The sequence below is a fragment of the Hippocampus comes genome, unplaced genomic scaffold (genome assembly GCF_001891065.2).
Source record: "Hippocampus comes isolate QL1 unplaced genomic scaffold, H_comes_QL1_v1.1 scaffold36, whole genome shotgun sequence".
Taxonomy (NCBI): Eukaryota; Metazoa; Chordata; class Actinopteri; order Syngnathiformes; family Syngnathidae; genus Hippocampus; species Hippocampus comes.
Genome location: NW_017805695.1, coordinates 1,315,289 through 1,343,211, shown reverse-complemented (window position 1 = coordinate 1,343,211; position 27,923 = coordinate 1,315,289). Strand labels below are relative to the sequence as shown.

Here is a 27,923-nt window from a genome sequence, read left to right as displayed (position 1 = left end):
GCAGACCGTCACACGTTCTGCACGCATTCAGTTTCATTTTTATTTCGTGTTTAGATTTATAGTTCCATTCACTTGGGCAGGTGCATGTTCTAAATCAACAACTTCATGGGGACACTCCAAGTGAACCATAACGTCCCATCAAAATTCTGCACGGAATAACTTGTACCTGGAGGGCGTTGATCTTGAGTGACTGTTCGAAGCAGTCGACGCACTGCTGGAACTCCTTGCTGCGGAGATATAGCAGGGCTTTGGAGCGCATGGCTCTAGCACTGCGATGGCCTGACAGCTCCCAAGCCCGGTCGTAGTGCTGATGCTCTCTTAAAATGTCCCCTAGTAGGCAATACAGACTCGGTGTCTCCTTTTTTTCCAATTCCCTGCGGACGATCTCTTCAGCCTGAACACATGGAAAAACACTTGTCACCTTGGTTCTGGTTCAAACAAAGTGGCGCGATATCGAGCGAACCGCTGGGGTGCATCGAAACAGCCAAACCGAGACCACTTGAGGAGGTGAATTACCGTATTGGCCCGAATATAAGACGGCCCTGATTATAAGACGACCCCTCTATTTCAAGACAAGTTTGAAAAAAGACTTTTTGAACGCCAAATTAATTTTTATACAGAAAATAATTACAGTACATCTGAAACAAATGATTCTAACAATATATTTGAGAGAAAAAGCATGTTGTTTTGCCTCATTCAAATCTTAATATCTGAACATTTAAATATTGAATTGAATTGAATACAACTTTATTGTCAAATGTGCTGTAACTAAAGTGCAATCACATTCGTAAATGAATGGCTTCTGGTTTTTGAAATGTAAATGACATAACTTCTCCTGAGCTGCCGGTTAACCTGGCCGATCTTCGACCCACTTTTCTCCAGATTGTTGCTACGTTTCTCCATTTTCTGTTATCTCTTCTATTATGTTCTTCTCTTTTCTTTCTTACGCTATTTTTTATTTTTCTTCTTCGTGCTACCGGTATTTTTATTTTTCTTCTTCGTGACAGGGGTTCATTTTGGCCTGGGGAGTCAAGTTCAGCATTCGCTTCAATGATATCTGGCGCCATCTAGTGTCATGAATGGGTATAATGTCTAGACCCCGAAGATAAGACGACCCCCACTTTTTCAGTCTTATTTCAATGCATAAAACACCGTCTCATATTCGGGCCAATACAGTAGATGCACTTGCAAGTGATGCGGTTGAGTTTATTTCGGTTCAAGTATGAACAGTGCACGATCAATGACATGAATTAGTGCTCAAATGATTGATGAGTGCAGCAGCACATGTGTCGGAAGCGTTGTCTGGGGCTTGTATCCCAGCTTGTGTCGGTGTGTTGCACTGACAGGCTCAGCAGGCAGGCGCTTTTTAATGAACATTTTCGGAACTTTTTGTCACATCTCAGCAGCATGTAAAAATAGCACAGCACTATGCTCGTAATGTTCTGGTCCAATTATAAAACCACGAGTGGGTAATATATTTTTTTTTAAAGTCAGTTGCTTGAAAAATCTGCTTGCTTTTATATGCGCTCCTGGCTAATAGCAAGTAATGGCACTTTGTTTAAGGTCCCCTTGAAACATAAAAAACAACATTGTCATTTTTGATTTACCTCAACTTGGAAATTAGTTGGGCGCACTTTTTCCAAAATATTTTTGCTGGTCAGAAAGAACTGTGATTTTGAACGGTCCATTTTTTTCATTAATATGAACAAATATTCAAAATATAAATCAGCTTTACTCTAACTGTGTCTCTATTCTCCTTAATATGTGGTCGTCCTGTCCTGTGGTGACCATATGTCTTCATTGTTTGGCTCCTTGCACATGTCTACAAGCACCCTCAGAATTTGAGAGACCTTAAGATTTTATTGACTGTATGTCTATTGTAACAGACAATATGACAGTCCTTGATGAATTGTGTAGGTGTGTTGCACAGACAGGCCCAGCAGGCAAGCGCTTTCTAATGTACATTTTAGCATATTTTAATTTTACACCTTAAAAGTTGTTACAGAGACGAGATGCCCATTATCACTGACACTCCTATCGTGTGTGTGTGTGTGTGTGTGTGTGTGTGTTCCGTCACCCTTGCTTACTTGCTTTTTTTTGGGGGGGGGGCACTATCCTGCAAGTCATGCTTTTTTTCCCTTGATCCCTCACTTAATCATTATTTTCACCGAATTTTTTTCTCTCGCAATTATAAGGGAGCATCAATTAGTCACAGATTTTTGTGATTCATTTTCAGGCTCAGTCCACTGTATTTGTTGAAACCGGTATGATCTGTGAACACCAACAAAAAAAAAAATCTGGTGCCTTTTGCCCCTTTTGCATGTCTAATTTTATATCTAAGAACCCAAAGTGTCTAAAATTCAACCTGTTACCACAACTGTGAAAATTGTCTCCTTAATTCCACCCTTTTTGTCATTGAATCTGTGCATTGTGCTTACACATATTCAACTGCTTTCAGGATTTTGGGACGTGACATTCTTTTGTGGAGACTATCGGCGTTTTGCTCTTTGCGAATCCACGAGTCGCATGTTTAGAATAGTTCTGCTCCCTATTTTGCGGCATGTTTGGGCTGTTTGCACTACTGCCGTTTGTTTGACCACAGTGTTTTATTGAGTGGAGAATTATAGACGCTAAAGGGCTTTCGGTGTTTCGTCTACAATGATACAACAGCAAGGAGCTTCATCCTGCACAAAGCTGTAGAATGCATTCCCAGAGGAGAAATGGAGAGGGACAGGAGCCAGCACTATAATTAAGTAAAGAGGGAAGGAGGACTAAATGGGACAGGAAAATGTAATTCGCCCGAGGACGAACTTTCGACGATTAGAAAACTGTAAGTGTTTGTTTACATTCAAACTCCGCTTGTATTAAACGTGAATGACTTTATGAATGAAGTGGATTACAATTTCAATGTCTCGATAAACATCCACAGATCCCGGAGCCTTTATACGGGACGCTGGAGATTTCAAATCTGCTCCTCTCTCTTCTCCAATAACAGCTTCATACGACATGAGTAAAAAGAGAGCAATGTATGCAAAACGGCAACATATAAGGCAGCTTTTGTACATTTTAATTAGAAATGAACATATTTATTTATCCGTATTTTCCGCACTAAAAGGCGCACCAAAAAGCCTTCCATTTTCTTAAAAACTCACAGCGCGCCTTAAAATCCGATGCACCTCGTGTATGGTCATTCCGGTAATATTTCGACCCCAAAATGGCTCCTTGCTCGAGACATGCTGACAACGCAGAATTCAAACTTAAGGCAATCGGGTACGCAGATGAACACAGAAATAGAGCAGCGGCAAGAGAGTTCAACGTTAACGAGTCACTGTTATAACTTGCTGTTTTTTTAAGTGAACTGTGTCGCTGCTTTATTAAAAAAGTTTTCCTGACATCTGTTCGTCGCTATATAAATCAGGGTGTAGTGTAGTGTAGTGTAATGTTCTGTTGGCATTTCCTTGAGTGTACCTCCATCTAGTGGATGCATTGTAGATTGCATCTTATAATGCGGTGCGTCCAATAAATTAAAAAAAATACAAAATAGGCCATTCATTGAAGGTGCGCCTCATAATCAAGTGCGCCTTTTAGTGTGGAAAATATGGTATGTATCATTATTGAAATAAATGTCTTATGCTATATGAACAGCACTTTGTTAGAGCTGTGATTGTAGTTAAAGTGCCACAGTAATAATGTTGAGCTGAGTTTCAACAAGTATGAGAGGTGTATTATTTTTTTTAAATGACAAAATCTTTAAGCATGGATATATTAGAGAAACTTACAATGTCATGTAAACAAACAGCCAACACAACTGGTCAACTCGGTTTTCCAGCTTTTTGTGGTTTTCTAATCATTAGAGTACATCCGTATTTCTTTTATGAACCTTGAGTGGGAAAAAAAGCACTGAAGTGAATCCTCTTACCTGTAAGATTAGCATAACACTGTGTGCAAAATTCAGTCAGACTGAAATCAGCATCCATGATTTTCACATCTGTCTTTGAGTTTTAGTTTTGGTCCAAGGGATGGGAAATGATACGTTTATTGAAATGGATGATCATTTTTGTTGATCTTGTGGAACAACTTGAGGACATGGCAGTAACCAGCGCAGCACAATTAATTCAGGCACAAGCCGACAAGAAGTGGATGAAATTAAAGCAGGAAGTGTGTTTTCTGTTGGACAAATTGTTGATTTTTGGGAGTCTCTCCTAATCTAAATGTGAGTTTGTATACCTTGCCGTGTTGCCCGAGTCTCTCATAGCAAATGATAACATCTTCCCATAGCTGCAGCTTTTCGTAAATGAGTAGAGCTGAACTGATGCAGGCAAGGTCTGTCAGAAGAGTCGCCAACTGTTTCTGTCGAGAAAGCCAGAATGAATTTTTTTCTTGGATTGACATATTATCCAACATACACACACAATGTCATTGCCCACATGAGCACTTAAGTTTCTGAGCAGAACGAGGGAGTCCCCAGGGGGACCACTTTGCTGCCCACCCTCCAAAGACACCATAAAAAGGAGGTGGATGCGCTGAGCTGTTGTCAGGACCAGTCCCCCATCCAAAAGTGGAGGTAGGCTACCCTCTCGTCCACCAGAATGAACCCCAACGTACAGGTGCCAAGCCGGGGAGCAATAAGTATGCCCACACCCGCTCTGCGCCTCTCGCCGTACGCAACTGCAGAGTGGAAGAAAGACCAACCACTCTCCTGAAGCTTGGTACCAAAGCCCAAACTGTGTGTGGGGGCAAGTCTCACTATGTCTAGTCGGAACTTCTCTGCCTCTCAAAAAAGCGCGGGCTTCTTCCCTGAGAGGTGACATTGCATGCCCCGAGAGCTCGTTTCTGTAGCCGAGGATTGGATCGCCAAGCCTTTGGCTGCTGCCCAGCTCATAGAGCACCAGACCCCTTTGACCCCTCCCACAGGTGGTGAACCCTTAGGAAAGGAGACCCACATTGCCATTTCGGATTTTGAGATCCGCAGGAAAACAAAGCCCAAAATTTTAACTCATCATCACGATTCTTTTGAGCTGTGCTTTGTCTTGTCCCTCACCGAGGACCTGTTTGCCGTGAGTGACCCTGCTAGTCAACTTAGTTACCAAGATCATTGGGACCCACAAACCACCAAACCAGCATGGTAAACCTGGTATCTCATAGAACGGTGAAGGTTTGCAAGTGTGTGCGCATCTAGCTAATGGTTTTTTTTTTTCATCAGGGTTCATCCAGCGTTGCAAACAGCTACAGACGTGCATTCGCAATTTTAATCATAATCATAAACTGCTTTTCATGTTGCAAAGAAATTTGGAACAAAATTTCTTAGCAACATGAAAAATTGTTTGCAACCATTAAAACTGTTTGGGACTGTCTGGCGAATAACTGCAGCGGTTTGCAACACTGGATGAAAAAAAACATTCGCTAGTTGCGCGCATACCCGCAAACCTTTGCCGCTCAATGAGATACGGTCTGCTGTTTTAGCTGTCAATGGAGACATTGTTATGTGGATTATAATTTGATGAATTCTTCAACCCAGATTAAAATGCACTCCGGTTATTGCCAGATGTTTCACTTATCCTCAAAACAATGAGGAAAGTAGCAAGGAAACACAACGAAAAGTTGCTATACTATTCACAACTACAGAGGAATTACGGTAAAGCCAATGTTATCTTGATGGTATGCCTTCACATGTCACTGTGAAATCTGAAATTCTCTAGCTAGGTTCAAAATTTTTTTTTTTTTTTTTTTTTGTGAAACAAGTAGGATATAAATGGAACATAAAATCTGGCATGAAAACAAAGCACATTCACACCAAGCCCACTTTCAACCAGCTGACAATATAAAAGCCATTCTTTTTGCAGGCCATTCTCCAAGAAAAAAAAAAAAAGCATCGCTTCACTAGCTGCAATCAAGAGGCTCGACCTACTTTCTTGTCCCCAGGCTGCAATAGGGAGTCTTCAATTCCGGCTTTATTGCTGTTATCAGTTATTATATGGCGCCTGGATGAGCGCTACTCCTCAAAATGCTCTTTCCCTCTCTCAGGAATTCCTCCTCCGTCGATGCCTCAGACAAGTGTAAATTATTCTATTTTTGCAGTCTTTTTTTTTTGTACACATATCTGAGGCATGTTATCATGTCTTTCGAGCAATTATTAAGCTTTGTGGCTCAACAGATGTGAACATTTCTTTTATAGTTGGCTCCTCATGCAATCCTTTTGCTGACCAAAACCATCGCCTCATTTTCAAAGGTACCAAGGCCAACATTGGAAAACAGCAAAGTAAACACGGACTTAAATCTTATTCCGTTGAAATCTATTTGGGATATATTTTATGACCACACTTTGGTTTGGTTGGACGTCATTACATTTACAGTCTTCGTGAAACCTATTGGTGACGCTAAATCTGGTCGCTGCTCGATTGTCACCTCGTACAGGACTGCGACGTTGTTTATGTTCGAAAGCCTCACATACGGAGTTACTGTGGAGGCCACACAACTAAATGTGGCGGAGAAAACAAAAAAAAAAAAAACACACACTCCTTGTTACCTGGACAACCCATCTGGTTGGAGCATGGCAGCAGTAGAAGATTTTCAGACGCTCGGTCAAGGGACAGTTCTTGTCTTCAAAATGGTCTACTATTGCCTGAAATAGAAAAACATAAAATGCGCTGCAGAAATAAAGGTATTCCTTTCAGACAAAGGATTACGGCAAATAATTTTAATCGACCAACATGCTATTACCTTTGATGAGATAGCAAGCCCCCAAAATAGACATGTCAAATCTCTACTACTGCACAATACACCCGGCTCATTACACATAACTTCAATGTGAATCACTGAGGGTAGAGAACATTTACAGCAATAAAATCGAAATCCAATGACGATATGTGAAGAACCTGCATCAAAGTGACTTTAACTTTTGCTCTGGATTCTTCCCAAATGGGCAGCGCATTGATTATTGTTACGAATAACCAATACTGATAGAAATGTATTTCCTCTTATTATCTATGTGGCACAAATGCAATTCCACATAAAAGTGGGTATAAAAAGAAAAGCAATATAATAAAACAAAATCTGTCCAGAACGCTGACAGTTCCATTTCAGTTGATGCAGAGCAAAAATCTAAACATTTTGTGGGCCCATTTGGATGCATGGCAGGCTTCCTTGTCGGGAAATGGAGAAGGGGCCAAAGTGAATGATTTCCTGTTTTTGACGTGAACTGCATTCGCATAGGACAGGATGTACATACATACCATAACAGAAACCTCTGAGGAGACATGTCACAGAGTGAAAAGGATACAGCCAATAGCATCACAACCCAAGCTACTTGTGGTTTGGTGCCTTGTTCTCTGCATTTGTTCGTCATTAGTCTCGGTCTGCTAGTCCAGGCGGGACATGGACACCGACCCTTCCATGAGCCACAAGTCCTCCAAGCCACAGTTGTAGTACAGCCCACTGGTGTTCAATGGGGCTGCGGTGAGCTTTCTTCCACATCAAGCGCTTTCAACCATGTCATTATGACTTGCTTTGGGCATTGGGACACTGTTTATGCTGACCAAAAATGACACTGAAACACCAATCCCAAAATGTCTCGGCCTTCCCTAACAATGCAACTGCCATGCATCTCGACAGCTGATCCACACAGAATCCAGACAGATATCTCTTTATTAGGGCCCGACCGATTATTTTTTTGTTCTGACAAATAAAAAATACAATAAAATAAAAACACAGTGCAACTTAAATCAAACATAAATGTGTTAAATATGGCAAATATTCAAACAACCACGTATTTCCTGGTCTGCTTATCCTCACAAGGGTCGCGGGGGCGCACCGGAACCTATCCCAGCCATCTTTGGGCACCCTGAATTGGTTGGCAGCCAATCACAGGGCACACAGGGACAAACAACATTCCACACTCACACCTAAGGACGATTGAGAGTGTTCAATGAACCTGCCACGCATGCTTTTGGAAACCGGAGTACCCGGAGAAAACCCACGCAGGCACGGGGAGAACATACGAACTCCACATAGGAAGGGCGTAGCCGGAATCGAACCCTGCACTTCTGAACTGTGAGGCCGACGCACCAACCAGTCGACCACCGGGCCACCCAAATATTCTGGTCGGGCCCTAATCTTTGGAGCACGAATGATGAGCTGATGTTCACGCCACATGCACCCGCCGTGTAGTTTACCTGAGTTTGCATCATGGCTCTCTCAATACATCGGGGACTCCCTTTTTCCAGTTTGGTCCTGAGGCAAAGTGCAGTCACCTCCACAGCCCAGAACTTAGGCTGAGACAGTAAACACTGCAGACACACAAGATAGACAAGTACATTTCAAGTCGTGCAAGAACAGATTAAGTCTTGGCAAAAAGAATGCAATGGCTGTGGCCCACACTGTAGCTGGCGTGGTCACCTTAGAATTTGGAATTTGTAAAGTCGTTAATTTTTGGCCGACAAACAAAGTCTAAAATACCAAGCCGAAATCCAAACTTGTTGGTAACCATTAGGACATCTTGTATCATTTGAGGGGTATGGTGAATGCATCATCCTTTTTTTTTTTTTTTTTTTTTTGCTCTATGGTAATCTGCCCTTAATTTGAATACAGCTACAACCACTCGGTAACTGTTGCGATTCACCCAGCTGACTTCATTAAGGGCAGTGTGGGTTGTCTGTCTCTCCATAGTATTTGCCCTGCAAGTGACTGGCAGTCATTCCCCTGGGCAGTGCCAAAGTCAGTCAGGAATAGGATACTTTCATCGAAAGTAAAAATGTGGCATCGAAAATGGCTGGATGTACGAAGGGCAGTCAAAAAGTAATGAGCCATGTTCACTTCACCCAACTTGCAGTTCATATTTCAGTGTGGAGTTAAAAATACTCGTTTTGGTAGAAGTTGAATTAGTTTTCACATATCCCCCCCTTCTATCAGCCATTTTGGAAATGATGTCATCATCATCATCTGTCAAACAAGCACATACGTTCAAACAGGTTTTTAACAGTTTATATTTTAACTATATTTTAACTACACACTGTTGAAATTTCTGGAAACAAGATGAACTCTAACTCAGGTAAATTACTTGACTGCCCCTTGTACGTCTCTAAACGCGTACTATCAAGTACTGTGTATTGATCAAGATCAGAATCATCGTTATTGGCCAAGTAGGTAGAACACACAAGGAATTTGTCTCTGGTAGTACAGGCTACACTCGTATTGCAATAACAAGCAACTACGATAAACAAGGACATGACAAATAAGTATGGAAATACATTCCGTAATGTGGGGGTACCGTTGTGTGGTAGTACCACCCACTGACAGAGATTAGCAAGATGGATCGATGGGAGCGGGGTTCGAAATCCACGCTGACGTAGAGTGACTAGCACACCAGCTCGCTTCCCCCTTCACCGACGGCGTTTCCATGCTCTGTACAGCGCAGCCGCGCCGCTTGTTATTAAGTCCGAAAAACCTTGTGGGTTTTTGTGTGCTGGTGAAAAAAAGTCCGAGCGTAGACTCCCTGATGCTTAGCAACTCTTCTCTCGTATAAGTAAGCGACGTAGGGGTGACAAAAAAGAACAAAAATGACAAAAACAAGGATAATACAGTACTAGGAAATGCGTAACCGAGGTTGCCACACGTGCCGGCGCCATCTTGGTATAATTGGTATTACAGTACTCTGGTAATGAAGGAAATACATGACGCTCGATGTGATGACAAATGACGCAGTGCTCGTCTCTGTTGGGAGTAAATTTGCCTGCTTGTTCATTTTTTTTTTTGGAACGACATCAAACTTATGCTGCGTGTTAAGACCTTCGAACAAAAAGGATTGTCTTCACAATGAAACTCTTGCTATTATTTTTGATATAAGCAAAGGTAGTTATGTCTCAAAGTACAGTATACCACCGTACATGGGCGGCACTTGCAAATTTGTCTATTGGCAGATTTTGACGGGGACCTAAGCTCCCTTATTGAACCAATAACTCACATTTTTGCCGTTTTTGTACTCAGAAACAGTATTGCTTGGGTGGCGTATAGTGGAATCTTGCTGTGACTGGAAGCTCTTTTAAAAAATAATAATAAATAAATAAATAAAAGGGAAGGAATCCTTTGCTGTCATCATGTGTCAGATTTTTGCGATTTACAACAAAACCTGGCAATTCCCTTCAAAAGCGAGGGAACGCTGTTTACCTTCATGCTTCATTGCTTCATGTCTGAACAAGCTTTTTCGGTGACATATTAAAGTTATTGAAGAGGAACATTCATAAATTACATTGAATATTTAGCTTTTGGCTATATTTGAATTCAGACTGAAGACATTTCGACATAATTTTTGCTTTTGGTCACCTTTGCACCGTGCTACATCTTACTGGAGAATCCAGTTTGAATTGTAGCAAATTTCTTAAATGGTTCATGATGTTAGCTTAGATCACATTTTGGCCATTGGCTAAAAATGTGAGTGATTCAGAGTTTGGAGCATAATCACACTGCAATAATCCCATCCTTTCAAACAACTTGGAATAAACAACATTCATCAAGATTTATGAAGCTAATTTTCTCTTGTAGTATGACAATGTTAGTTAACCCATAAGAGACGAGAATTTTTGAAAGTATTTGTGACATCCTGGGTGTGGAATTCAATCAAACAAAAAAGCATCCAAATCACACCTTTTGATTTGTTCTTTTGACATTGGGATTTACAGTTTTTAGTCAAATAGGATGTGCGACGAATTCAACTGTGCAGTGGGGGAATCAGCCACTGTGATGCTACTATACATATATAGTAAGGGGACAGACATTTTCAGAGATGGCCTTATCGCAGCAATAGCATGTGCCATATAACTCTAGCTATGTCTTGTCTAAGTGCTTAATGTTAACAATTTTAACAGAAGTGGAAATAAAAAATGCGGTTCCTCAGACACAAGTCGAACATAAATAAATAAATAAATACATGAATGAATGAATGCTTGTATGACAAAACCTCAGTAGAGCCAATTGGAAATTCAGCAATTATTGTCTGTTTTGACTATGATTCTTTAACCGCCCTCATACAGTAAGTGACAAACTCTGGTCCTCGAGGGCTCCTATCCTGCATTTTTGTTGTTTTTATCTTTCCCACCTCAATCACACCTGATTCAAAAGATCGGCTCATCAGCAAACTATACAAGAGCCTAATAAGTATCCTGATCATTTGAATTAGGTGTAGTGGAGGAAGGAAATATTTAAAATATGCAGGATACTGGAGTTTGACACCAGCATGCTACTGAGAATTAAAATGTACTGTACTTGCATTAAGACTGCTGAGAATCGTGTTTGCTTCCTCAAAGAATGAGATCTTACCAATGTAGAAACAATTTATCATCAGCCTGAACCAAACCTTTCATCAAACAGTTTAAACTCAAAAATTCCCTATTGCTTTCCATTTCAGTGTGTTTCTTAGACGTGCTTTCTATCCACACTTTTGTAACAACAAACCCAATTCCAATTAAGTTGGCACATAGTGTACAACATAAATTTAAAAAAATATATCCAATGATTTGCGAATCATGTTTAACCTATCATTAATTAAATACACCACGACAAGATATTTAATGATCAAACTGATCAGCTCTGTTGTTTTTAGCAAATAATCATTGACTTAGAATTTTATGGCTGCAACACACTCCAAAAAAATGGGATAGGGTCATGTTGATCATTGTGTACATCGCCTTTTCTTTTAACAACATTCAATAAACGTTTGGGTAATGACAACACTAATTGCGGACAGAACTCATTGAGTGTGTGTGTGTGTGTGTGTGTGTGTGTGTGTGTGTGTGTGTGTGCGTGTGTGTGTGTGTGTGTGTGTGTGTGTGTGTGTGTGTGTATGTGTGTGTGTCCCCTCCACTCTGCAATTTCATGCGCGTTCAGCGTGTGTCCTCTATACCCTGTAGTTCATGCAGTTTTGTGTGCGTGTGTGTGTGTGTGTGTGTGTGTGTGTGTGTGTGTGTGTGTGTGTGTGTGTGTGTGTGAGTGAGATACAAAATGAAGCAATTGCCCTGATACAAGGTCACACAATATGTCTTAAACCGCATTCTGGCTTCACTTTGTGAAGGCACCTTTGCTGTGGTGAGGCTTTTGCATGAGTACACACGAAGCCTCTTTTGATGGCTGCTTTTTACTTTTGTGCAGACAAAAGTCCCAGTCCCAGTCATGGTGGAATGTATTCTTCCACAAAAGCAATCCTGATAGGTTAGTTTTGATTTCTCCATCGCTACTGGTTTGAATGCACTCTCTACTAACTACACGCGACTCAGCCGACTCTACGCTACTCCACAACTCTGCTCATGCATTACTCCCCCTCTAAAAAGGAAATGACGTATAAATACGTCATGTGTAGGTGGTCGTAGTGGCTTTTCTAGACGTATCTAAACGTCACGGGGAATAAAAGATTTCATGCGTGGGGTGCTGTGTTAAGATTGTTGGAGCAGACCACACACACACGACAACCAAAACTGCCTTACTTTCTATCTTTATGCATGGGGTCTGTCACAGATTAATAATCTTTTGAGATTTGAAAGCTCCTTATGTGTGTGTACGAGACCTGAGATCCAAGGCTGCGCAAAGTAACGACTGTTAATTATGTATGAAAAATGACACACTGAGACCTCCAGATGTCCTCCAGCCAGAAGGGCGACTGCGGTCAGTTAGTGGCGAAGACAGCCAGACATGTGACAACCATCTAACCAGCCTGCAGATTCCTGGATCTACATGTAGACTGGGAAGATGCCTGCTCACAGAGCTAGCAGCATTCCTGTCACACGTGGTTACTTTACTATTCATATGTTATAACGGATGGCAAAGGATGACTAAAATAAGGTAAGCAGGTCAAATACTTGTTTCTAGTTCTCACCCCAATGGCCTATTTGTATGTACAGAACACTCCAAGTAAACACTGGAGTGTGTGTGTGTACAATTTATTTTCAGTGCTGAAAAAAACAAAAGAAAACAAACAAAAAAAAAAAACAAGGATTTTTTTTTTCTGCGTTAATGTGTGGTGGCTCGTCTTGCCGACTGGAGAGGCTCGAGTGTCAGTTTACATTGCTGTCAGTAACGGTTGCCAGCAAGATCAATATAATGTCATATGGAAATCATGTTCAATCACTAATTAATTCATTCACTCCCAAAGACGTATTTAGATGCCTTTTCAGACGCCACACATTTAATCCCAGCTCCTCATTTTATATTGACTGAACTTGAAAAGGGTCTGGAAAAACCCTTCAAAATGCCATTTTCAGACCCTTTTCAAGTACAGTCAATATAAAATGAGGAGCTGGGATTAAATGTGTGGCGTCTGAAAAGGCATCTAAATACGTTTTTGGGAGTGAATGAGTTAAGGAAGATAAAAGAAAAACTAATTGGTTACACTGACATTGTATAATATGGCACCAGTTACCAGCGTTAGAGGCTAATGGATGGCAGCTAGCCGCTAAGCGAGTGCCTGATACAGGCTGGCAAGAGCCATTGGACTATTTATGAAAGGCAGTTTAATAGGCAAAAATTACTAAATTTTAAACAAATTAGTCTTTATTCTAAATGTGCTGTTTTAGCTGTCAAAATCGCTACTTAGTTTCTGACTTTACTTTGAGGAGAAAAAAAATTGGCATCCTGATGTTAAAGGGGAAAAAAGTGTTTGGATGGTAGTTTGCTCGATGGCTACTGTCGAGGTATGCTTAAGCAAGGCATTGCCTCACCCCCAACTCAAGCAGTGGAACCCTCCACTTCTTTCACTCTAAATCTCTGTTTCCCACTTGTGTGTGAGCTCGTTCTACAGCACAAAGCACACCAGAGGATGAGTTAAATTTTCCGATTACGAGCATCATAATGAAAAATGTAATTCCGTACCGAATTTTACAACGGTCTGCACACTTGTACAACCACATTATTCACCACATACAGGAAATCTTGGAAACAATTTTTTTCCCTGTCCTCAAAATGACTCCTCATTTCAATACAGGCATTTTACGTATTGACCTCCTCTTCCTCTGTTTCTCACAACTGATCCAAACCATTCCAACTTCAAAATAGCCAGCACATTCTGGACACCTTAGGGCCTATAGTATCACCTTACCAAACCACATTTTATTATTCTAAATTTTCCAAGAGGTTCACAACAATTTTACATAATTATCGCCTTGCCACATTTCACCACCAAGTCAAATCATTCCAACTTCAAACTCCTCAGCTTATTCAGGTAAAATATTAAACAATTTAGCATGAGCCAAATTCCTACGTTCACATTAAACATCTCCCAAAATATTGAACACATTTAGCCCCACCTTACACATTTCTTGACCCATTCAAACATTCCAACTTTAAACTGTGTGGCTCATCTATGGAACTGTCACCATACCAAAATTCCAGCACTTTCCGAATAGAATTCCCAAATAAAGAAATATTTAATAAACTTACTTCCTCATTTACCTCCTCCTTCCACATTCCACACTCAACCTTCAAACAGTCCAGCTCATTCAGGACCTCTTGGAAATTATTTTTCACATTTCTGAAATTCCCCACATCTTCATACTAAAGTTCCCAAATAGAGAGATTTTTTAACCTATGAAATTAAGACCTGTTAATTCTCAACAAATGTTTCACACAAGCCAAGTTTCTCTTTTGATGAGAAATTGACAGATAAATTGAGAGAGCGAGAGAGAAAGCAAGAGCGACCAAAAGAGAGAGAGAAAGAGAGAGATAGAGAGAGGTAAAGAGAGTGGGAGAGAGAAAAAGAGAGAGAAAGAGAGAGACAGACAGAAAAGGTGTCGGAGAGAGAAAGAGAAAGATATATATATATATAGAGAGAGAGAGAGAGAGAGAGAGAGAGAGAGAGAGAGAGAGAGAGAGAGAGAGAGAGAGAGAGACAGAGAGGAAAAACAACATAATCAAGTCAATCGGCTGGCCTGGGGCACACATGTCACAAGTACGGTAACTCCAAACAAATGGAATATTAATATGAGAGACAAGATATTTTTATCGTGTCACATGCAACAGAATGATTTGGCATCAAACGATTCCAGCTGGATCTGTTAAGCTCCGGAGCCCTGCTGTTTTTCAATTTTAATTTCCTGTCCTGACAGGGACTCTTATCAGCCTGGACAGATTCAGGACCGTCACCGAATAAGCCAAGTGCGCTATCCTATTACTTTGTTGAGATGTCTCCAGACGAACAGTCTGTCTCCAAATGAGATCTGTTGAATTAAAGAGGCAGCCTTGTCTTCCAGCGTTTATCAGTTCCAGTTTAGTTTTCAATGATGGAAGTCGACTTGGGTCCCTGACGCTCAAGTGGCAAGTGGGATAATAACTTGAAGACATCAGGAACGCCTCATTACGTCAAGGTGACCTCACAATGACCGGGCTCTGACGACAATGAATGAATGGCTTTTGCAGCTGCTCTAAGTGCAAGCGTCTCTCGATTCACATTTGAACAGAAATTACAGTGGAATCTTTTACGGCAAACATAATCTGGAACAAGATGGTCAACCATTTATTCTGCTTTCAAACCTTTTTTTTCCCCCATAGGAAATAATGGCAGCAGAAATAATCACCAATAAAAAAAAAAAAAAAAAAAAAAAAAAAAGACAGGGTCAAACTCCTGCCATTTTGTGATTTCATGCATCACTGGTATGAACTGAAAGTTTCTTGTAACTTTACGGTTAAAAAAAAAAAAAGAACAAAAGTAAAATCAGCACAATAAATCGCAAGAATTTAAAGGGGGTTGTCTTTCTTCTCATGTGATGCACTTCTGTGCTGCTTCTTTTGTAATAACTGTTGAACTGAGTTCTTGTGAGATGCTGATGTTACATCAGCATGACGCTCAGTCGAATTCTAAATTTGGCGACAATTGGGCCGAATTCCAAACTCAGGTGCATTTAACTTCATGGTTCTACTGTATAAGGTTTGTACCCTACCTGAAATACTTTAATTGTTTGGTAAAACAGAGCGGCACGGTTGATTGACTGGTTAGCACATCTGCCTCACAGTGCAGAGGTACCGGGTTCAATTCCAGCTCCGGCCTCCTTGTGTGGAGTTTGCATGTTCTCCCCGGGCTTGCGTGGGGTTTGTCCGGGCACTCTGGTTTCCTCCCACATTCCAAAAACGTGTGGTTGGTTAATGGAACACTCTAAATTGTCCCTAGGTGTGAGTCTGAGCATGGATGGTTGTTCATCACTGTGTGCCCTGCAATTGGCTGGCAACCGGTTCAGGGTGTCCCCCCGCCTACTGCCCGAAGACAGCTGGGAAAGGCTCCAGCATGCCTCGTGTGGATAAACGGTTTGGTTAATGGACGGATGGTAAACCAGATGACAGGTCGCTTCTATTCCATATTTGAGAGTAGGGCTTAGTCTCAGAGCGCCTGTCCTGTTCCCAGTTCAAGTGAAATTTATACAGTTTTATGGAAGTCACAAGCAACTCAATGCTCTTTACTGCAAAGGCAATAAAATATTGAAGATTTAAATGCCAGGGAGAGCAATTTAGCAAAAAGCAGCTGTCGAAACATCCACAGAAACAGTATTATCAACAGTTTGGTCCACAGGGAGTTGTTATGAAATCACCTCTCAACCAGCAGCAACGAGAGGAGCACAAAAGGGCCCGAGTGAATTGTGACCTTTTTCATTCTTTGGGGACTTCAACCACAATTTTAACGCTTAGTTTGAAAATGGTTAAACATTTGTCACCTACAATATTCACGTGTTAACAACTAGAATAGAATATTAATGGCGAAGCTGGATACAGGAGGCCAAAATGTACTAAGCATGAGAAATGACAGACAGGCCCGATGAGACTAAACAGAGAAATCCTCATCATCGGTCATAAAGAAAAATGACATTTTCCATATTTACTGTAGAATTGTTAGCGACGTGCCGTGACTGACGAGCATTCTACAGCGCGCTGAACTTGTGAACAGTCAAGTCAATCGGACAACTTAAATAATATTCAAATGCCAAATGTGAAATACAGATAAGCAGTTTAAATTGTCAAACGGTGTGACTGGTTGTTTGTGATTTGTGCTCTGCAATTGGCTAGTAACCAGTTCAGAAATTGAATTCAGATAAAATACTAAAAGAAAAAAAAAAATCACCAAACACACAATAAAATTCCAAAACACTGTACATCAAATCTACATCACTTTGTGACATCACTTTGCGACATCCCTTTGGGACGGTGAGAGGGCACTCATTAAATTCAATACAAAAAAAAAGAAGTGTGATAAAAGAGTAAAAACTCATTCTAATTCTAATCGAGGGGCGTGTTAATCACGTAATGTTATTCAAGCACTCAGGAGTTAGTTTTGAGAGTGCTTTTTGCTGTTAAGATAATTAACCACTAAGACGTAGTGCAGCCAAGCCTGTATTCCAAATACGACTGATGAATAAAATCTCTCTCTTGCTCTCTCTCTTTCTCTCTCTCTCTCTTTCTAAATTAATTAGAACAAAAGAAGTCATCAATATGTTATTTGAGGTCATTTATCTTGTCATTGTTTTTAAACACAGTATTGTATAAGTATACTGTAGCTCCTTAAATGCAGAACAAATATGTTAAGAGCATCAATATTGTACAAAAAGAACACAGTTTTGACCCATGCCATCTTAACTCCTGGACTTTTATGAACCACAATGAAACCGTTCTACCGAGGGATGGTTATTGATAATCTGCTTATCCTCACAAGGGTCGCGGGGCGTGCTGGAGAATATCCCAGCTGTCTTCGGGCAGTAGGCGGAGGACACACTGAACCGGTTGCCAGCCAATCGCAGGGCACACACAGACAAACAACCATCCGTGCTCACACTCACACCTAAGGACAATTTGGAGTGTCAGCCTGCCATGCATGTTTTTGGAATGTGGGAGAAAACCAGGGTACCCGAAGAAAACCCACACAGGCCCAGGGAGAACATGCAAACTCCACATAGGCAGGGCGGAGCCAGAATCATACTCTGCACCTCTGCATTGTGAGTCTGACGTGCTAACCAGTCGACCACCGGGCTGCCCTCAGTCAAATACCCTCAAATATTTTTAGTAGGGGGGGAAAAAAAAAAAGAAACAGGAATGCTGCACCATCATTGTCAGATTGATGAAACTTTGCAACTCCATTTATATGGCGGTTTCTCGACCTATTTGCAAACAAGGCAAAACAAACAAAAAAAAAAGACAGAACATATTTAATCATAAATATAGATTTGTGCACATAAAAATAATTACCCTGTCCTCCACGGGATCAGAGTAAAGATCTGTCCCCCCCCCCCCAAAACCCCCAACTTAATTTTAAAGTTTTCAAATGTTGACAGGTGATATAAGGAGGCATATGGCATTGTGGGTATGGGTGAGACTGTTTTGGGGAAAATGAAATTGAATAGCCTACTGAATATAACATTCATTTTGTGAATTTATATTTTCCCACACTTTATTTATATTTTTAAAGGATTTTTGGATGGATGGTCGTTTTTTAAAAAATATATATTTTAAAATCTCACATACCTCCTGAGGTGCATTGACGTCACCTCAGATGTACACGCCGCCCCATTTGACAACCACTGATTCAACGTGTACAGCTGTTAATGTTGATATTGTAGAAGGTACTTACTGATGTGAAAGCCAGAAGTTCTTCTTGTGTCAGTTTGTGGACAGGGTTATTCTTGTGAAAATCAGTGCTGAAAAACACAGTATACACAAAAGTCCAGAGCTGAGTCAAATAATGTATTGGCCCGAATATAAGACGGCCCTGATTATAAGACGATGCCCTCTTTTTCAAGGCTCCAGTTTGAAAAAAGACTTTTTGAACACCAAATTAATTTTTATACAGAAAATAATTACAGTACATCTGAAACAAATGATTCTAACAATATATTTGAGAGAAAAAGCATGTTATTTTGCCTCATTCAAATCTTAATATCTGAACATTTAAATATGTAAACTAAAGTGCAATCACATTCGTAAAGGAATGGCTTCTGGTTTTTGAAATGTCAATGACATCATGACTTCTAAGCTGCCGGTTAACCTGGCCGATCTTCTACTCACTTTTCTCCAGATTGTCGCTACGTTTCTCCATTTTCTGTTATCTCTTCTATTATTTTCTTCTCTTTTCTTTCTTACCGCTATTTTTATTTTTTTCTACTTCGTGACAGGCGTTCGCTTTGGCCTGGGGAGTCAAGTTCAGCATTCGCTTCAATGGTATCTGGCGCCATCTAGCGTCGTGAATGGGCATAATGTCTCGACCCCGAATATAAGATGACCCCCACTTTTTTAGTCTTATTTCAATGCAAAAAACACCGTCTTATATTCGGGCCAATACGGTATTGCCCAAGAAAAAACTAGCATATTAGTTCAGACATTCTGCTTCAAGCCTCACCCCTCCAAAAAAAAAAAAAGTGAGGAAACACATTTGTCAACAACATCCCAAAAATTGTCATTTTATGGTTTGTGTGTGTGTGTGTGTGTGTGTGTGTGTGTGTGTGTGTGTGTGTGTGTGTGTGTGTGTGTGTGTGTGTGTAGCCAGAAAATGACATGACAGCTCTGATTGCGAATCCATCTCCAAGCAATCTTGCAGGCTTCCTTCACTTGACTTTGTATTCCGCCTCTCCAGCCACAGATGTCATTCAGCCGATGAGCCGAGTGGTCTAATGTGGATGGCATGTGACACCCCACACTTGTAGTCATGTTGTTACAGTACTTTTAAATTTTCTACCGTCTTTATTACCGATTTGCTTTACTGTTTGTTGTATATGTTAAATTGCTCCATGGACAGCACTTTGTATGCAGCGATGGCTGTTTGAAAGTGCTCTATAAATACAGTTGAGTTGAGTTAAATTACTTAAGGTTATTTTTTTTTTTATTTTGCTGCGTTCTAGAAGACTGTAGAAGATGACACCGCTGCTCTTTTCATCTCCCCCCCTCCACCCCACCTCCCTATTTTACCTTACAAATTAGAGCAGTAGTTTGTTTAATTTAACCCTTTCAGGGACAGCGGTTACTACAATGGACAGCTTATCAGGTTATCAAGTTACAGGGTGCATGAAAGGGTTGAATCAAGAAGACTCATCAGACAGTTTGCAGTTTTCTCAGTCCATTCCTTTTTACATTTTTGGTTGCCCCATCGTGCTGTTTCAGCCCAAGCCAAACTTCTGCCATATAGTTGATCACTTCCCCATCGCCTCGACTGCAAAGTGCTTTTCCCGGATCTTGATCTATAAAACTGAACTCCACGAGTGGGCATCCATCAACCTGTTTCTCCAATCAGGATCGGTACCATGAATTCTTGATCCACTGAATGAAACCCAGACACTGTTGGGCTCTCTCTTATGGATGTCTTTTTCTCATGCCATACGGAATTAAGTTCAAGGCACACATGGGAACTTCCTTAACTTTGAGAAATTTGTGGATACATTTCATCTGAATTGCACGACACGATAACACTCTGTGGCAGTCAAAGCAATTCCACAAGGCATGCTGACGACGGTAAAAGGAATGTTGCTTTATGAAATAAGGCATGATTCCATCACTCTTGAGAGATTATGTTTTTAGAAGAAAAATGTAGTGACACGATTCATGCAAGGTGACCTCAACTATCTTGATAATGGAAAAATCTATTGAAAGATTATCAATCCATCCATTAACTGAATGGCTTATCCTCACAAAAGCTAAATAAGCACATTTGAAGACACAAAATGTCTCTTCTTGAGTACATTAAAACACATTTTTGTATTGAAATAGGGACTTCACAACATTTGTTTTGTTTTTTATGGTACGTACAACAAAGTATATCTACGGTACAACAAAGTATATCTGAAAAAAAAAAACAAAACAAAACAAAAAAAAAACTAATGACCCAAATCTAGAATACAAACACATTAATGGTTCCATTCCATGACTTTTTTTTTCTTCATTACTATTGCTTTATAATCTTTCATCTTTAATTAATAATAAAAAAAAATCAATATGGAAATAATTTTTAAAAAACATAGGGAAAACGGCTTTCCTTTGAATGGGAGCTATTGATACGTCTTGTGACCACATATACACAAACCTTCCTGGTGCCATCACGGGTGGGTATGGCATTTCAATTTTGAAAAATCTGAGTATAGCGTACACTAAGCATTTCTCCAAAAGGAAACAGTTTACCTTGCTAAAAAAAAAAAAAAAAAAAAAAAAAAAAAATCATAGACCAGCATGGTTTTGTTTTGCTTTCGTGCTGGTCTTAAAAGCAGCAAAAGCAAAACAAACCCAAGATTCCAACAAAACAAAGCCAAAGATTTGAAAAGCCGAACCATGACCAAGATGCTCTTGGGCCATGCTGGTCACCAACTATCACAAGCTGCAGCCTGGGCCTCAGCAACATGATGATATTGTTGCGCGGCTTCGGCTCATTTAGTAGAGCTGGTTGACCAGTGACTGTTGAAACGAGCAAGACCAGCAAGAAAACACAAAACCATGCTGGCCAACACAGTTTTTTTTTTTTTTTGTTAGCAGGGTATTTCTCAATTCCTAATGAGTGACAAACAGCCATCATAACGATGGCAAATTCAAATCCGCTCCTTTCTGGAGGCTTTCAAAGTCCACTGCATGCAAATCACTGTACTGTTCTGTATGTTTAGGTAAGGCTCCGTTTTTGAATTTTGATATTTCCTTGAGGAATGATTGTTGAATTGTGATGCTACATTTTGATTAAAGTTAGGGGGAAAAAAATTCAGCATAAAAAAAAAACCCCAAAAAAAAACGAAGCGGATCTAAAACATTTTCGGGCAAGGGCGCAGCCATATTGTACGCGATTAGAACGACCATCGTACTGTGAGACTGTGACACACAGACATGGTATTATATTAATTTGACTGTTGATAGTGTGTGCCTTGAACTTAACTTTGACGACGGTAGCCCTCCCCATATTTGCAATTCGGCACCTGTGGATTCACATTTTCACGGATGTTTTTTTTTTCTTCGGTGGTAAAATATATTCTAAACTATTTTGACATAAATTGCCCCTGTTTTTGCGGAACACGCATTTTGAATGCTTATCAGCATTTTTAAGCATTAGAAGAATTTTTTTTGGGGGGGGTGTGTGTTAAATCAATAAATACATAAATAGAGAGATAGAGAGAGAGAGAGAGAGAGAGAGAGAGAGAGAGAGAGAGAGAGAGAGAGAGAGAGAGAGAGACAGAGACAGAGACAGAGAGAGAGAGATTCCCTCAACAATGATTTTCATTGATCGCCAGTTACATGTGGGTTTATGGTATTCGCGGGCTGACCCAGTCTCTATTCGCGGGGTTCCACTGTAACTGAAATGTAAGGCTACGTTCTGGTATGTAAATGAATAAGGGAATGTTTTTCTGCTATGTCACTTGGAATTTGCATACGTTCTGGTATGTAAATGAATAAGGGAATGTTTTTCTGCTATGTCACTTGGAATTTGCATAAACTGTCAATAAAGGCTAGCAGGAGCTGCGAGAGTTCAGGTTTTCGGTTTGAGAAGTGAGAACGAGTTACTGCGGCTTCAATAATCGGACCTCCTGCCTGGCAGTGAAAGCCAATCTGTTCCTGGCTGAGTCTCTGTTCATTGTCCAAGTGAGCATCTGACACTAATCCAATCCCTATTTGCGGGGTTCCACTGTAACTGAAATGTAAGTCTACGTTTTGGATGATAGCGTTGAGATAAAGCTGGAAATAACACACAGCATGCTGCTCGTGTTTGCAGGTCGCGTGCTCATCCAAGTGTAGAAGACCTACCAGATGCCCAGGATGACTGCTTGCTCCTCCGCAGTGAATTGCGGCAGCTTGTACTGGTCTGGCTCTGCTAAATTAATCGTGTCCAACACTGTGTCATCCCCAAGATTGCAATCCTGCAAGTACAAAAAAAAAAAAACCCATCCGTATGAACGACTGCATTTGAACAGAACAGACTATGGTAGAAAAGCAAACAAGATTTTTTTTGTTGTTATTAAAATATTGTATTTCAATATGAAATCATGCTCGGTGGTATGACTCATTTTTCTGTCGTCTGATTTTGCTTAACCCAAATGGTGGAGTCAATTGAACAAATCTCAAAATTGTGAATGACACCAAATGTAATTTCTGCAAACAAATCAGTAGTTTGTACAGCATCAATAATGTGTGCATGAATTCTTGCTCCTCCATCACAGAGATCCCGCTAAATTAGCGCCTCACAGCAGTACACAGTAAAGCTTGCATTTAGTGCTTTTTATAAATAACGTAAACATTTTCTAAATTCCTGGAAATTGAACAAATTTCTGTTAAACAAGGCCTCTAAACGATTAAGTGATTGGCAAAAATAATTTTATATTAATTTGATAATTGATTCGTTGTCGATTAATCGTTGCACCATGAATAAATAGCCAACCATGCAGGCAAAAATGTAAGCGTTGGCCAAAACTTTGTCTTCCTCCTTGTTTTTGTCCCACAAATGAACATTGTGCCAGGGACCCCCCCCCCCACAAAAAAAAAAAATTGTCAGAAGAGTAAATAAATTTCCTGCATGCAACAAAAATATGGAAATCACAATCATGCAAATCCGAATAGAATATTGTTAAAAAAAAAAAAAGCAGGATTAACAACAGACACAAATGCATTTGTTGCAATAGTAGCAAACTAAATCCTCCATGGTAACCTCTCCGTATATTTTTTTAAGAGGCAGCTTCTCCACCGGGGGTGTTCATCTCTACTGTCTGTCCACACGCACTCATTTCTCTTGCACGGGCTACCTCAGTTAATGGCTTTCGCAGTTGGTCAACAGGGTCCTTTTTTACCATGCATCATACTGTTCATGTCTGACTGTTCAGGAGGAGGCCAGTGAGATCTTTGAAGTCAGTTTGCAGGTTGAGATCAGGAATTTCATCTGCGGGGTTCCTGAATGAGTGTTCTGCAAGAAGATTTAATCTCTGCTGCAGATATGTTTTGTTTTGACTTCTAAAGTTCTGGATACCTCTCAAACAATTGAACAGAACGTCAAGAGTCATTGCCATTCAAACAGCACGGGACTTCAAAAACAACGCGACCTACTTAACTTGAAAAAATTGACATGAGTTTGAAACAGAGCAGCATCCAGCCCCAGGTTGATGACAACTAAAAGTAGTTGTTCTGCGAGCCGGGTGGAAAAGGCCACTCATCCTTAGATAGTAACAAGATAAATTGCGGCGTCCAGCGCAAATCATTCAATAAAAATAAATAAACTTTTTACTCCACTGCAAAAAGGCAGCGTATTAGCCAATGCAGTTGAAAGGCATCTGTTGGATTCACCTGGCGCTTTAAGAGGGGCGGGGCTGGCACTGACAGGTGGTCGTACGCGCGACGTTTAAAAAGCAGCATCGCATTATGTTTCATTAGTGAATACACTCGCTTCGTCGTCGGCATGGCCCAATGGTAAGCGACATGTGCTTTTCTTTACCAGATATGTAAAGTTGGCTTTTAGATTCGATCATGATCGGTTGCTTTGTTTGTCTGCTTTGCATTGTGTCCGTTGTGCTTTGTTTGCCGCATCGCTATGCAATCATAGTCAGTTACCGTTCGCAATCAGTTACCGTTCGCAATTTAAATAGCGTGGGCTGAAGTGTTGCTAGAACACTGGTGTCTTTAGTTAGATCATTTTCATTTTGCATAGTTGTCATGTTTGTCCGGCTGCAATTTGATTTTAAACGAAGTAAATTGCATTGCAGCTGGGCTTAATCATGCCGGCGCTCCACTTCCGGGTTGGACCTTTGGGACTTGTAGTTCTTTTGTTCGAGTCGACTTGATATGTTTGTGATGTATGGTTTCTTACCTTTAAAATAATGAATTATGATGACGATAATAATACATAGTGAAATCATGGTTGGTTAAAGTATTTATTAAATGTATTGTTAAACTAAAAGTATTACTGTATATTCATTTTTTACTGCATTTATGTGTGCTTTAGGTTATTACCTGCTTCCGCTTGTACTTCTGTTACATCTACTACTACTACTACTACTTCTGCTGCAAAGTGCTCCAATAAATGTGTCAGAAAAGTACAGAATGAGTGATCCTTCAATGCTGACCGACGATCCCTATTCAGAGGGCGGTGACAAACAGAATTAACTTAATAGCATCCTCTTTTTCAGTCTGCTGTAGTTTCTGCACCGCGCATATGCAAACTGCTTTGGACTTGCACCTGGTTCCATTCGTGGTACATTTAAGACCAGGGTTTACGTCACGACCCGTTCCACACACGCACATATAGTACAGTCAAACCTCGGTTTTCGAACGTCTCGGTTCTCGACCAATTCGGTTTTCGACCAAAGATTTCGAGTTTTTTATGCCTCGGATGACAAACAAATTTCGGTTCTCGAACAAACTGAGTGCACTTGAATGCACCATTTGACTCCTCTCGCCTTCCTTACACGAGGAAGTGACGCTTCCTCGGGTAGACGAGGAAGTGCCGCTTCCTCGTGTTGCTTTCCATTGTGAGCAGACGTGTTCAGTAAACATTTTTATTTTAAAAAGAGGGTGGTTTCGGTTTTCGAACAATTCGGTTTTCGAACAGCCTTCTGGAATGGATTATGGATGAAAACCGAGGTTTGACTGTAGTACACATGCCTCCCGGTCGATGAACACGTTGCACACATGCACATTCACGATCCAAATGGTGATCACGTGAAAATCAAAAGAAACAGATCCTGTGTTGATTTTGAAATAGGATGGAAACACTCGCGTATCTCATTCTTCAATTAGAACCGCTACATGAGGCAGGCGCTCATTTTGGTCAACACATGCATGCCTGTTTCTTTCCTTTTCACTTTTATTTAAAAAACATTTTTGCTTTTTCTTTTAACACGATGTAAACGGAGTTAGCTGTTTTATCAACTTCGGAAGTCATGGCTGTCCATCAGCTGCACGTTTTGATGTACGTTTCGTCACTTTGTGACTATTATTTCCTGTTTACTGCTTTTTTCATTTATTGGCGGATTGTGTTTATTTCAGCTTTCTATCCAATGTTAAAAGGGCGATTCAGACTGACTAGAGTCGAGCACATTTCCGCCACGTCTGATGGAGTAAATTTGCTCATAGCTCGCAGGTCTGTCTGTGTGCAGCCCGGTCCCAAATGGGCCGAGGGTCGGTACCGGTCCATGGACCGTTGGTTGGGGATCCCTGCTCTATGGCACACCTTCAAAAAACCTCAATAAACTGCATACACATCCAAAAATTTGCCGCCCACCTCCTCATCCGCACCCGTAAACACATCACCCCTGTCTTTCAGACGCTCCATTGGCTCCTTGTCCCTCAACGCATCCAGTTCGCAAAACTGTCATTAGTCACAATTACTTTGTGATTTAACAAGAGGCGGCAATTACTTATTCACATCGGGACAGGTCATTTGGGAATTTTTTTTAGCCTTCATAAATTAAATTGGCATGAAGAATCTGCATTTTAAACATTTTCTTGGGTAGTCTCTGTGTGATATTAAAATTAGTTGGATGAACTGAAACCTTCATATGTGATAAATATGCAAAGAACATAAATCAGGAAGGGGCAAATACTAACTCACAGCACTGTAATTGGTAAATGGGCTGTCACTTATGTCGTTTTTTTCTACCTTTGATACTCAAAGCGCTTTACAGCGTTTCCCCATTTACCTACTGATGACGCAGCATCAGGAGCAACTGTGGGTTCAGTATCTTGCTCAAGGACACTTCGACAAGGCCGCAATGACTGGCAATTAAACCCCCAACCTCTGGTTTGGAAGATGACCACTCGACCACTGAGTCATGCCGTCCAAAATAAATATTAAAATGTTTTTATTATTATTATTCTCATCATCACCGTTAAGCAGTAATCCACCATATAAAAATCAGTGGCTTGAAGCCACTCCCCAACAGGAAGGCCTTCACTCTTTTCCCAGTTCAATTTGGCTGAGGACATGCAGAAACCTTTTTAATTATTTCTGCTGAGGCGCTGAACATCTTTCTAGTCTTTAATTAAAGCAACACCAACATCATCATCGTATCAAGATAAAACTGTTGTGTGTAAACCCCCAGGAAAAACAGGCCACAAACACATGAAAGGATTTTCTGAAGGACAGTTCCAGGGACCATGCATAGAGCATCGCAGACAATGCACAAGCCTGCCATACACCTTTATGCACCCTAAAAGGAGAATACAAGCCACCAATGATCTGATGAAGAAAGAAAAAAGCAATGAAGGACAAGAAGAAAAACTTTAGAAAAACATTAGGTACAAAAGAAGAGCACCATGAAGAAGAGGCAGAGAAGGTCCCAAATACATTCCAGTAATAGTCATTGTCCCCAAAGAGCGAACATAAGCCTGTGAGTAATTATCTATGCTACGTTCGTATGTGCGACTGTACCGTGTTTTCGTAGCAATTGCTCGAAAGTTTATAATTACAAGAACAGCAACGCTCATTTCTGTTTGGCCATTGATGGCATTTCACATGACAGGTTAGCATTAAGCTAGCAGACATGTTATTTCAGCTTACAATGGTTTGGATGAACATTTTGTTTGCGGCAAGCGTGCCTGTCCTCTTTGGAAAACTGTGTGAACGCATCATTTCATTTCCTGAAAGAGATGAGGTACAATAGTCTTCCAATTCTTAACAGCAAGACAGTGAGAACAGGCGCAATGGGGGGGGGGGGAACGTTCAAATGTGTGTTTTAATGTGTTTTAATAAGTTAGTAAGATGTGGGAGTAGCAAAGCAAAACCAAAAATCTTTTTATCGTCACAGATTTTCACCTGGTGGGCCGGGAAAATAAACCCCCGATAAGTGGCGGTTCAGTTCGGGTTCCCACTTCTCTGATGGCTCTGATAAACTATGACCAAAGTCAGAAAGATCCAACCTTTTACAGGCAAGTGTGAAACTAATCAAATTCCTGGTAGCAAGAACAATCTTCCTGAAAACAGTTTACACAATCAAGGAAAGGTTCTATGTCAAGTTCGCAAAAGTTAA

The 27,923-nt window shown here is 40.6% G+C and overlaps 1 protein-coding gene across 2 annotated transcripts in view; it reads right to left on the bottom strand.

The window, feature by feature from the left end:
• Window positions 1-27,923, bottom strand: part of ttc27 (tetratricopeptide repeat domain 27) — a 73,511-nt gene that overhangs the window by 17,688 nt on the left and 27,900 nt on the right. For both annotated transcript variants that reach the window (XR_002169716.1, XM_019882197.1), the window contains exons 8-13: window positions 22,717-22,829; window positions 18,584-18,650; window positions 8,172-8,285; window positions 6,527-6,622; window positions 4,228-4,350; window positions 167-394 (exon numbers count right to left, since the gene is read on the bottom strand). Coding sequence is in view for 1 of the 2 variants with exons in the window: in XM_019882197.1 (XP_019737756.1) it covers window positions 167-394; window positions 4,228-4,350; window positions 6,527-6,622; window positions 8,172-8,285; window positions 18,584-18,650; window positions 22,717-22,829 (741 nt within the window). In the remaining variant the exon portion in view is untranslated. The remainder of the gene's footprint in view (window positions 1-166; window positions 395-4,227; window positions 4,351-6,526; window positions 6,623-8,171; window positions 8,286-18,583; window positions 18,651-22,716; window positions 22,830-27,923) is intronic.